Source organism: Gasterosteus aculeatus, chromosome 8, assembly GCF_964276395.1.
Source record: "Gasterosteus aculeatus chromosome 8, fGasAcu3.hap1.1, whole genome shotgun sequence".
Classification (NCBI taxonomy): domain Eukaryota; kingdom Metazoa; phylum Chordata; class Actinopteri; order Perciformes; family Gasterosteidae; genus Gasterosteus; species Gasterosteus aculeatus.
Window position 1 is genome coordinate 6644853 of NC_135695.1, and position 13250 is coordinate 6658102.

At 45.5% G+C, this 13250-nt stretch overlaps 1 protein-coding gene across 1 annotated transcript in view; it reads right to left on the reverse strand.

Annotated features, from left to right (window-relative positions):
- Window positions 1–13250, reverse strand: part of kifap3a (kinesin-associated protein 3a) — a 23736-nt gene continuing 10486 nt past the window's right edge. The window contains exons 12-20 of the mRNA XM_078107905.1: window positions 11507–11615; window positions 11289–11401; window positions 10977–11142; window positions 10348–10473; window positions 9650–9748; window positions 8957–9042; window positions 7008–7221; window positions 6813–6903; window positions 1–1420 (exon numbers count right to left, since the gene is read on the reverse strand). Coding sequence (XP_077964031.1) covers window positions 1321–1420; window positions 6813–6903; window positions 7008–7221; window positions 8957–9042; window positions 9650–9748; window positions 10348–10473; window positions 10977–11142; window positions 11289–11401; window positions 11507–11615 — 1104 coding nt within the window. The 3' untranslated portion in view covers window positions 1–1320. The remainder of the gene's footprint in view (window positions 1421–6812; window positions 6904–7007; window positions 7222–8956; window positions 9043–9649; window positions 9749–10347; window positions 10474–10976; window positions 11143–11288; window positions 11402–11506; window positions 11616–13250) is intronic.

The following is a 13250-nucleotide window of genomic DNA, read 5'->3' on the forward strand; positions in this document are numbered from 1 at the left end:
TTTTGATGTTTGGAAAACAACACAAACAAATTTATTGCCCAGAAAAACAAATACAACATGAGGTTTGGATCATTCAATTTTTTTTGTCCACAATCCCAGATAAACAGCGCTGAGAATAATAAAAAAACTCTAAATAATCTTACATCTGTGACGTATTAAATCATAAATGCAGTTTGACTACAATGAGCCTTACATGTATTTGATTTAGTGCAGCATATATTTCAGAGAGCAAGCAGCGCTACAGGCACATCAAGGATAAGATGAGTACAAATGAATGATTTAACATCTCGGCATTTTTAAGACAATGGAGGCTATTAGATTTCTTAAGTTATATTCAGAGAAATTAATAAATTATATCAATCCAGCTTCTAGTGAAACAGTGCTTTTTATTGTATGATGCTTTGTTTTTTGGAAATAGCCACGTAATTTGATACTAATTATAGATTATTCAGGTTTATGTGATGTGGAGTTAAAGGTTTGTGGATTTATGAGTAAGCGTCATTTTCCCTATAATATGAACCAAATTACAGTGATCTTCAGCAATCTCCTTTGGAAATCAACAAAAATATGAAACTGCAAGTACAACGTTATTTAACTATTTTGAATGCATAACGTGTGTGTGTTTTCCTCCCCTGAGCAATAGAGCTCCATTATAAACACATCAATGAGTCACGATGTTGTACTCTGTTAAACGCTCCTTCACCACGATGAATACACACTAGTTTATTTGACTGAATCACACGTGAAACATTGTGATGCCACAAGTACTCCGAGAAAAACATGTGGATTAATCTGCTACTGAAAATATTTCCCGAAAATGCATTTAATTCTGTCTGATATCTTTCCATGTATTTTCTTTTTGCCTGATGTTGGGTTTATGAACGCTCACATTACACGGGTTATATTCACAAAAGAAACATTCGGTTGTGTCAAACCTGACGGTAAAACCAGAAAAACGCACTTCAGTGTTAAATTGACATCTTAGTGACAAAACAGTGTCATACAGTTAATCACAAAACACACAAATTAAGCTTCCGTTCACAGCATGGGTTCTTAAAATATTCAAATATTCACAAAATGTGAATAAAAGTTCAAAACTCCAAACCAACCTTCATATGTTTTTGTTTTAAGTGCATTCTGTTTATATAATATAACATGACACATGTGACCGACGGTTGTGAGGATAATTCTTTCACGGTGACGACTTGCTAAGCGATGCGTGCAGGGAAGAGGCGAGTTGAAGCTGCGCCTCCACGCTCAACACGCAGCTGTAGTGGAGCACACTGGGTGCAGTGGTGCTGTGTGTGAGAGGCTCCAGGTTCACCGGGAGGCCGTGTTGTAGTCGTAGAAAAACTCCTCACCGGGACGGAAGCCGTAGGCGTTGAGCGGTCGATCTACCGGGGCGAACTGCTCCGACAGACTGAAAGGACAAGCGGAGGAATAAATGAATACAATTCAATACGTGACCCCTCAAAATATAAAACAAGTCTTTCACATGGTTATGACTGAAACGGAGACAATTGTGACGACGAAAAGCAGCAGCAGCGAAGTTGGACACAAGCAGGAAAGGGTTCAAAGCGCGGCCTGCTTCCACGTCTCCGTTGGTGGGACCATTCGGTGGAGGTCAGAGGCTGTCAGCTGATCAAAGAACATGATGCAGCACTGATCCTTTCGAGAAGTGAGCACCAACGGCCAAGATAGCAAGTCAATTTAAACGCAGAAAGCAACTGGGAATTTTGTGACATAATTGAGTAGTTTCACTTACTTAAATATCCCTCAAATTTGTATTTCAATTATTTGTTTTTTTGTGTGTATTTTCTACAATAGTGAGCTCACAGTTTGCCTGTGCCTGTTTCAACATGAAAAAAAGCCCCCTCCAGAACAGGAACGTCAACTGCGAGGTTCAGAGACTCCAACCAGGTCACTCGTGCTCCTGAACGGGAGCGTAGAAAGCACCTGCACCACCACCAGGTGGAGCTCTGACACCGGACATCCCTGTGGAGCCTCCCCCCACACTTCCCCGGGGCTGGACCCATCAGTCATGGTGAAGAAAAAGAAAAACCTCACAAAAGTTAATGTAGTATTCATCTGCCTGGTGCAGGTGCTGGACGTCCACCCAACGAGTGTGTGAGTTACAGGCAGCTAATGGCCGGAGGGGTAAACAGCGGAGCAGCCAAGCCGTAAAAACCCAAAACAACCCGGAAAGATGTCAAAACACGGCGGCGTGACGGAGGCCGAAGGCTGACGGCCAAACCTGGAGGACCTGGCCGCCCTGTGCCTGGCAACGGGAGGCCTGTAGAGGGGGGTGATAAAAGGCACCGTATCTGCACCGTGCAAATGGGTTACCGCGGCGATGCGGAGGGCGGGGGTCCAGTTTGACGCCCCATCTTCTGACATCTTCTGACTTTTGGGTTTGTGTCTGGTGGCGGCGGCGGGGCTCGGGGTCAACTGCAACGGCCCCCTTGCCACCTCGGCAGGATGCGGCGGTGGATGGGCGAAACCGGGGCCCCGACGGACGACAACCACGTCCCCCCCCCCGTCTCTCCCTCTCCTCGCCGCTCCTCCCTCGCCTGTCTAAAATACGAGCGGTTTGCTTTGCCCCTGCAAGCGCCTATAATGACGTGTTGTTTTTAGCCAAATCACTTCCAGCGATCAGTTACACAGCTTGCAGCATATCCACCACCCCCTCCTCCACCTCCTCTCCATTTTAACTTCGCCCCCTGCTGCCCCTTACTCCCCCTCCCACCCCCCTCCTCCAACCACCATCTCTCTGGGCAGAAATATGTCTTTTTCCTCTCCGCACGCTACGGCTGTCAGGGGGGATTTGAGCGCGCGGCTAAAAGAGGCCGGAGGAACAGTGGAGCTCTGAGTCACAGCATCCGCCCGCCCGCCTGCACGTCTGCCTGTTTCTATGGCTGACTGGCTGGCTGGCTGCTCACGACTCGTATCCTGAAGTTCAGACTGGAAAGCTTTGATGGTTCACAGAATAGTAACTGTGAGCATTTAGATTATGGGCTGATCAGAAAAGGTTTAAAAGTTTTTAACCTAAACCGTGAAGGCTATTAAATTCATTTTATACATAGAATTCAATTAGAAGATTTGGGTATTTATGGCCAAACCGACTTCTTAATATCTCTTGTGCCATGCTGAGTGTGCAGGTTCCAACCAGGTGAAACACATTGCGACTAGATTGTCTTAGTTTAATATTTCAGGCAGATTAAAGAAAGGCCTACTGAACATATTTATGTGCAATTTAAGTTTGTTCTTCACACTTCTGTCAGATCTATCTAGAGACCCTTAAAAGGGGGTTTGACAGACAGCTGACAAATCATCAACTGTCTGATTCAACTTCAAATGCAAACATTGACTCAAGACTGCCAATAAATTACAGGGATGTGTAATAAAATGTTGTGTTTTCCTTTGCAAAATGTAGATTAACATTTAATTTCGGAGATTGTGAAGAAGTTGAAGCTAGCAGTTACAAGCGCTAATGATTGACTAGATTGTTTCAAGATTAGTGATGAAACCAGAAACTGCCATTTTGACCTGAGCGGCACTCCGAAGGAGAACCATGAAATAATACTATGAAAACTGAACCATTAAATATGGTGTAACTTTTTCTACAGACCCACTGGCTCTAATGTCGATCTGGAGTCAAATCGTACTCCGGCGTCAACGGAAAAGCTCCCGTCGCAGGCAGAAGTTCAAAAACACTGTGACTGAGGAAATGTAATTCATCCCACCGGGTAAGTGATGCTTTTTAATCACGCTTTGATTTTCTTTTTCGAGCCCTGTGGTTCTGGACGCCATGAATGACGGCCGACACAGCTGCTGATATTCCTCATTATGATACATGCAAATCAACCTGTCTGTCCCCCGCAATTCACTTCACGTGTGTCAGTGTGTGTCGAGACACGTCGGCCAAATGAGGCGGGCGGTTGGGGGTCGCTGAGACAAAGGGGCCCCGGTGTTTCCACAAATGCCAGTTTGGCCCCAGAGGAGCGGCTGCAGGAGTCGGCGGGGACACGTCCCATCCCGCAGAGGACATTCCTTGGTGGCGAACAGGAAAAGGGAATCAGGCCTTTTTCCTCCTTTGGCGTGACCTCCACCCCACGTCCCGAACCCCCCCCCCCCCCCACACACCACTATGTCTGTCTACTGCAAGGCCCCCGCTTTGATCTCACCCTGCTGCCACTGCTCAGGTTACTGCTAACCAACACGCGGGTAAGTAACCAGGCCTCGCGTCCTCCACCTCCGTCCTCCCTGCCAATCTCAACGTCTCACCGGATCGCGGTGCCGCTCCGCTTCTCCTTCCCCTTCGTATATTTTGCACCTTGCTACTTTCCTTCGGCGCCCCGTCACATCCTAATAGCCTCTCCGGGCTCTCAGTGATCCTCCCGTTGGCTTGTTTACTGGTGCACACTAGTACTAGTACTAGTACTAGTACTGTGTTCCACCACTCTTCTCAATTTAAACTGTACATTTGTCCTCAAAGTGTGTGATTTAAAAATGGAATCAGAGCTGACTAATAATATTCAACTGAAAGATCGTTGGGCTGATGTCTCTGTGTCTCTTCATTTAATGCTTTGTCTAAATGATCAACTGTCCAGAAAATATTTATGAAAAATAAAACATCTAGAATTCTAACAAACTCCACTGGAACTAAATTAGCATAAATAAACATTTATAATACGACTGAATGTATATAATCATATATACTAAAGTCTCATAAACATAAAATGGAGTAGTGTGCTACTAGTATTATGGATATTAAATACATTTTAAAGTTAAAGTTAAAAAATCTGCTTACGAAGGATGAAGAAATGTGAATGTGAAGGACTGAGCAGCACCCTGTTCTAACTACTGACTCCTCTTCACGTATCGGTGAGATGGATGGATCCCTTTGCTCAGAATTGAACAATTAGTTTTGAGGACTTCATTTAAAAAATGTTATATTTGCTTTGGAAGAATCTAAACTAGAGTTTCTTCACATATCACACATACTTTCCATTGATGTGAAGTCAGCTGATAATAAAGTTCATTGTATATAGTTCATTCTAAAATATTCATGCAAATAACAGTGATTGTACAGAACTACGTCCATTTATAAAAAGGCCCCATTCACACCATGTTTCACACGTAGCTTAAAATAGGCGGCTTGGATTATTATGTTAACCTGGATCACTCCAGAGTACAGCGGACAAATTAAAACAGTCTCTCAGACGGCGATTCCCCCGGCGCTCCCTCTATATTTAAAAGGTCTCGGTTACGCCGCTGAGAGAGCGAGACTGACGGAATGAGAGAAGAAACAGACAATAAAGAAGAAAGTGAAGTGAGATCGGGATTCTTCTCTCGTTGGATTCAAGCTCTCAACAACAAGTGAAATATTCATCCTGGCGAGAGGAGGGGGGACAAAACAAAACTCAACACAAGCTTTATCGCACGCAAGTACAAGCTTGATAATAAATAAGACAAATTACTCACAATAAGCCACTATTTCCCCAACTATTTATCATCCCAGCGGCGTATCGAATTTCCTGCCTCGCAACACTGGGACCAGAAACGGACTCGCAGTCGCTCTTAGTGATAACAGGACTGATTTTTAATTCCCAGGCATCAGTTTCATGTTTCGCAGTGGAATGTCGGCGGCGTATTGGGACTAAAGTAGCTGATGTGTTGGAGCCAAAGAGGAATGAGAGAGAGAAACATGGAGACAGTCGGACAGCCGGAGAGTGTTTGTTCTCCAAGCTGGAGTACTGCCGTTGAGGGTGGAGCAAGGCCTTCTGGGACCGGTGAGGCCTGTTGACTCAGGCCTGGCCTAATAACACAGATCAGAAAATAGTGATTCAGAAAAAAAACCAATACGAGGCTGCAGAGGTCGTCCGGGGGACGAGCCGACTGAAGGTAAACACTCACAGTTTAGTGTTTCCTCTCCTCGTGGACAGACACAACCTGCCCTGCTGACAGACCTTTGTTTTTGTGCCTGTGACTGCTAGCTTTGCTAAATATGCATATTGGCTGAGCGCCAAGCCACCAAATGTCTTTTTTTAAATTTCAATAACAAGGAGCAACGTTCAACGAAATTCTTCTTTTTTTTTTGCTTTCACTATAGAAATTGTGGTATTCTCACTCAGCCAGAGATTATTTATTAGAGGAATAAAAAAGAGGCATCCCTCTCTACTACTAACCTTTCTTTGGCATTGCAAATATTTTGAATTGGAACACTGTTTTTATTCAAACTCTTTCCTAATTTGAAGGGCGACTGAAAGTAATAGTTAATGGAATTTAATCAAAATTGGATTGTTACATCAACCACGTCCTTTTTCTTTTCTCTTTCTGATTTGTCAGGGATAATCTGACTCACATGCTGCCGTGTGTACGTATTATCATGGTTACTGTGCTGGGTGATCTTTCGCCATCGTTCAGAATATCGCTTTCCCGACCGGCTCCGTGAGAAGCACGTTGATTTAATAATAGTTCAAGAGATTGCATTCATACTAAAACCACATGTCTACCAGTCACACTGGTCTTTTGTTTAAATGACAAATGACTCACACAAAAGACAACAGACTGCTGCTACAGTTTGTTTGGTCCCAACTTTGACTGACTGACCCGAACACGGCACCAGAGAGAACGTGACCCAAACTAAATATGTGTGAAAGCAGAACTAGTTCTAATCTTCTAAAAATGATGACGTTTCTGTGACTGGATGTGGAATTAGATTGAGTTAGATTGAGGTTTGTGGAATTAGTGGAATTAGATTGAGGTTTGGTGAAGTTGGGCGCTTGTGAGCTGAGCGCCGCGCTCCGTACCTGCTCATGTACCCGGTCGCTCCCAGCTCTCCGTCCTGGAAGCCAGTGTAGAACTCGGGACTGAAGGCCCCGTCTGCTGAGACGATCCCATCTGGATGAAGGAATACAAACAACACTGGTTATAAATGCGCATCAACGTTCGCTCTCAAGACACAAAAAGGCCTATAGGCCCGTTTTCCCCCCTGATCTAATGACCTATTTCCTCAAAGGCCTTGACAGCGCCGCTGTAGAACAGGTCGGGTCTCTCCAGGATGTCCCCGTCCCCGATGAAGGATTCTTCGTCCTCCCCGTACAGGAAGGGCTCTGTGGCCTCATCCAGTGGACGGTTCTCCACCATCTCCAGCCACCGACAGTTGTACCAGCGGAACTTCTCGTTCTGGATCTTCTTCCCCCACTCCTCGTCCAATTCCTGCAGCGGTGTTGGAGGGCAGCGAGGTTTGGGTGGAGGGAGAAACAAAGGAAAAGACACATTTTTGTTTTACTGCTGTGGAGTCATTTGTGTTTTGAGAGCTTGACACTGTAAAATTGTGGTTGAAGGACACCAGACTGGCGGCTGAAGCCTTGTTCTGTTCTGCAAATAAACTCCACATTTTTATGCCTTTTTGTAGCGTTTACCGATTGAATGAAACAAAAGCCTCATTCTCGAATCAAACCCATTTCCTCGCTCTCGCCCTTATTAGTTTTTGGTCTCTGGTGAGGACGACTGGCAGCGGCGCGTGGATCTCTTAAAAAAGGAAGTTAATGCCATCTCAAGGCGTATTAAGTAATACGTTTCCATCCGCCTTCAATAACTCTAAAACCTCAGCGAAGCATAAAAACAATTCGGATTCTCCTCCCTCCGTCTTCGCCACAGCTTATGAAAACCCCTGTTTGCGCTCGGAGGCCGGGCGGAGGTCTGTTTTCTTTTCTCTGCGGGGGCTGAAGGGGCAGCGATAAAGGCGGCCTTTGAGACCGCGACGCCCGGGGCCTGAAAGATTAATCACTCAGATGCAAAGCAGAGCGGCACTGACAGCCGGCCGAGACCCCGGGACTCAAACGGGCCCATTGACCGTCGCGCACAGGGGCCCCGCCCAACACCCCTGGAGGTGGCAGTGACACATTTTGTCCACGTGCTGATTCCTAACAGGCCTTGACTCAGGTTTTCACAGAGAAAATGTGCTCTTTCATTAGCGAGCTGATCAGTTTTTAGCTGCCGACGTCATGACAGACGCAGTGAGGAGTTTTTGCCATCTTTTCAACTTATTCCTTTTGGAAATGTGGCCGTGCTAAGAATACGCCGCTGTGAATTAGGCCTGTGTTCCACTTGGAGCATCTACAAAGTTCCTTTGCGAAGCAGCACGTGTGTGTGTGTGTGTGTGCGCGCCTGTACATGAGCAAGGCCACGATGATCAAAGGCGAACATCTCCAGACTGCACCGTTATGCCGTGTGCTGCCTAAAGGATCCCGCCCAGTCGAGCAGTAATGACTGTGTGTGTGTGTGTGTGTGTGTGTGTGTCCACGGCTCTGCTTTCTCTCCCACCTCTGCTGTCCAGCCGCTGACACACTCCAGAGCCCACTGGCTGCCTTTCATGTGGTTCACAGTTTAATAGGTCTCACTGATAATTTCAATGAAACACTTCCTTTGCCCCGCTACACTGCCTGGCTGTAATCTACAGCAAATTACGCTGATCTGAGGTCTGGCAGCGATCACCCACTGACTGCGAGCTGACTACACCTGTCAGTCACGAGGTGATGCCGCAGTCCATCGGCCCGTTAATGTAAGATGTCAAATGGGACACATCGGGAGAAAGGGAGAGCGTTTGCCTGAAAGGCCGGAAAAGGTCAAAAGGCTTCGCGTTTGAATAGAAAGAGCTGAATAATACAGTGTACTGGAAGACTCTTTTAATCTCTTTTAATCGGCATGGAATTACACATCTAAAATGTTATATTTCATTCCGTGACTTGCAGCAGTTGGATTTTAAGTTGGATCCTATCCGAGGCTGCATTACCAGGCAGTGTGAGTCCAGGTCAGTGCACCTCTTTAGGAAAATGTATTTTTTTATGTCTACTATAGAACTTTGTGAAAACTATTAAAAAAAGAAGCGCATCAGTTCCTGCAGCTGTAGTGTGGGAATGTTACTCATGAGACACTGTTGGTTTCTCACAGCGATGATATCCAGCGTGTTGTTGCAGACTTTGCGGATCTCGGCGTTGTTATCGTGCATCAAGTCGATGAGGTACGCAGGCGCTACTGAGTTTGGGACTCAAGGAAAGAAAACATTACAATCTCTCTGGGACGATCCAACGTTGAATCAATTATTTTGTCCTTCCCTAATCAGTCGCAAGGGAAACGTTGGGGACGCGGTGGAACAACCGCTCCCACTCTGTCATTTGAAGACAAAGAGGCCGGAGACAGGTACCCTGCGGCTGAAGGAACCGCTGTCCGTATTTGCTGTGATGGAGTGAGCGCCTTCCTCCCACAGCGTTGCATAAATCAGATATTCGCATAATATTCTTCTTGCAAAAAGAAAAACATCAATCAGAACGTGCTGACAGAAAGCATATTTGTAATTTGACACAAGCCGCCACCGACCACAACTGTGTACAATTACAGGCTGCTTAAAATACCCAGAGGGTAAAAAAGAAGAAGAAAAGAAACAGGGGTTAAAAGAGGTTGCTATGGAGAGGCAGATGTGACCAACGAGTGAAGATACCTACAGTGCAAAACTAAATCTTAAGTATTTCTGGAGAGAATAACTCCGCAGGAAACTACAGTGGAACGGTCTTTAAAAGCATCTCTAAACGTGTATTTCATCCAATGCGAGAGAAATGTCTGGGATGCTTTGCACAGAGGATACGCGTGTCTTTGACGATGACGTCCCTGGTAGCTTTGTGGAAGACCATCTGGTAGAAGACGTAGACGATCTGACAGACAAACTCATCGTCCTCTTGTCGGGCTGCAGGGGAAAGAAATGACCAACGAAACATTTAAAAAGTAGATGACGTCACGTGTGTCCCCCATCCTGACTTCATTTATTGAATTAATCACTGCTGTAAGGAGCAAATTGGCAGGCGTTACGCTAAGGCTAAGGCTAAGCAACGTGTCAAAAATAAGTTCATGTGTCTTGACACTGTGGAAAAGCTCATATTAATGTGTATTTCAGGGTCGTGGCAATGTCACATCTGTTTTGCAAAATGTCTTCTGAAAATCTAATGAAGGTCAAAAGTGACTATAAACATAAATTAACCAATGTATATATTGTTTTCTGCTTTGGAGGTGTGTAGTCCAATGAGGCAGCAATATGATCATTGTTCATATTACTCCTTAAGATTCTAAAATGCACATTTAATTGTGATCATTTAAGGGAGTTTACCTAAATAAGGTAATACTTTTTAGGTAGATCAAAGACTACCGCTTTTAAAGGAGCACACCAGCAGCTTAGTGTTGTACTTTATTAAAGTTGGGGAACTTGCAAAACTAAAAAAGACTAAAAAATAGAAGAAGTTGGTTGATGTCATAATGCTTTGGACATCTGAAGTAGGGTTTGGTTCTTACCGTTGAGCAGCTCAATTAGTGCAGGAACGAGCCCAGACTTTGCCAACATGGCTGCACACGAGTCGTCCATGGACACGGTGCCGATCATGATCACCACCTCCAGAATGAGGTCATCCTCAGCCGAACCTGAGATCAGGAAACATTTTTCTTTTTCAGGATCAATAAATAGCTCATGGACGGTTCAGTGGCAGACGCCGGCGGGCTGGAGGTTACTGAGGATTGCACAGAAATGTAAAGTCATTCATTCTCTTGCATTTGGAAATATGATCAGATTCTCCGTGCGGCATTAAAGCTCAATGCATATCATGAGGCCTCGACACCGAGACAAACTTCAAATAAGCCAGGGTTCTTGTTTTAGACGTCAGATAGGACTTTACCTGTCCAACATTTGGACTTCATGTGAAAGCAAAACGCCAAAAAACCTACAGAATTCTAATGCACACCAAACATTTCAAAAGCATTCCAATTAAAAAAAGCTAAATTAGAATAATGACACAAAATATACCATATTGACACACTGGAACACGGGACACCTGCAACGAAACCTCTTTATTAGAGCTGAATGGGCTCTTCATCAATTCATTCAATGTTTATGGTTAACTACAAACAAAACTGATGAGTGATGTTACCTGGTTTGAGTCTGTCATTCAGGTAGGGCACCAGGTTGTACTCCTTGAGGACCAGCGCCCAGTCCAGGTCGGGGATGGTCAGATTGGCCAGCGTGCCCAGACACTCGATCACAAACTCCTCCGGCTCCTCCTCACTGATGTGAGCCGCCAGGTCCCCGACGTGTTCCTACCAGCAGACGGTAAAATGTGTTACTTTTGGTCACTTTGCAAATAATGAAACCATTGACGAGTAAACTCCACTATCAACTTTAAAGGTTTGACATTGCTTTTCATTTTAAAACACAGGATTGTTTTGGAAGACAGAGTAGTGACCAGGAAGAGGCTCTTGGTGTGTCCGTTGTGCTGAGAAAGGTTTCTGATCATCTTCATCACCAGAACATCCTTCAGCTTCACGGCACGCTTCATCAGCATTTTCAGACCGTTGCCTATGGCAACAAGGAGGTAAGCTCATTTTTGAACTTGACGACGTGAGTGGCATAAAATGCCCTTTTCCACACATTTTGCGTTGAGCATTGCTCCGGAGCTCCTACCTTCACAGATGAGCTTTGAGTTACTCTTGTTAGCAGCCAGGTTGATGCAGAGCGAGATGAGCTCAACATCCATCGTCTCCTCGCCACAGTCAAACACCATCTTCATCAGCTGTTGAGGTCGCAAAGGTCAATTAACCGCTTAAATGATTTGTCACTGAGAATAAAGACAGACTAATCCATAAAACACAAACGCAGTCGTGTTAAAAGTACATGGCTATATATCAGTAATTCAGTGTGTTTATTGAAGTATTTCTTTTCCGATGGGAGCTAAAAAGGAGCAGTTGTGTGTGCATGTTTGTGTTCCTGGTTGTAAAATGTCATTGTGATGATTATTTATGTCGAGATTTAAGCCCCGGGGAGTAAAAAAAAGAAAATCAGATTATACATTTTTTCAAACAGGAGTGAGCTTTTGAGTAAAAGCGCAAAAGACAGTGTGGATGCTGAGATAAAGGCATCCTTCATTTCTAACTTCTCAAACACCTCCTCGCCTCCGCCTGCCTCTCCCCTGCACTGATTTAACATTAAACAGGAAAAGCTTTAAGCAGAGGGGGGGGGGGGGGCGGGGGGCAGGAGGTGCGCTGCTTCCCTGTGAGGAGTCAGGAGTCAAAGAGAGGCTGGGCCGGGACTGGGTAAGGTATCACATACCAGGGGCCCCGGACCCCAAATCAGCCCCGTCTAGACTCTCTGGCACCTGCCTCTGCTTATTTACCACAGACAGCCACCGGAGGCCCAGCCAGGGCCCAACGCCACGCTGCAGTCCAACCAACGCAGCCACCTCCACCCCCCCACCTCCAACTCAACATCCACTCCTCTCCTCCCTCACCCCTGGCATCCCTGCTCTGGAAACCCCACATCCAGCACCAAGCTGTGACCCCATTAAAAGCTGAAGAAGGGGAAAGGAGCAGGTCAGCTACTAGCCTGGGAAAGTTATACAAGTGAGAAGGAATTAGGTAGAGGGGATGAAAAGGTGGGAAATGGAGTGAGGCAGTTTTGCTGAGGATGGAGGGACATGTAAATAATATGTGTGAAAATACTGTTTACTAAATTCTATGAAAAACGTTGTAACGAACAGCCAAAATTGTGTTTGAAAAGAGGAAATCTCCACAGCTGCGTGGTCACAGCAAACATTCGTTGAGCAGAGGGACAGACAGTCTTCTGGTCAGCCACACTTGTTGTCAGCACACTGAAGATGAACACAAATGATGATCCGACCTGTGTTTGATAAGAAGAAGCTACCTGTGCACCAGGTGAGCTTTAGCTCCTCTTGAGCTGCACTTCTGTTTTTCTAATGTTATCAGAAAATGATCAGTATCAGCCTTAAAGGTAATGTGCTCGCTAAAGAATTCAACTCCTCGTGTTTATAAATTATTCAAATTAGTCGTGACGTCTTTACATTTACTGACAAACAGCTTCTGACCTATTTTAATGCTTCAAACAGCATGGTTTTCCTCATTGACACTAAAACAAGACTAAATTCTGATCTACATCGCCTCCCGATTAATGTGACAAGAGGTAGCAGAGGGTAGTGAGGGGGCGGGGCGGCAGGGAGTGAGCGGGCCTCAGGGCGGGGTCGGAGGTCACATCCTGGTCATGCTGCTGGCCAGCCTCCTTTCCACCACACAAGGGAGTCTGGGGTTCAGATCGGCCGCTGACGTGACCTTCTGAACAAACAGCCCACTCCCCCCGGTCACATCTGGCCAGCATTTACACCCAATCTCAACAAACAAACACAACGCACATTTAG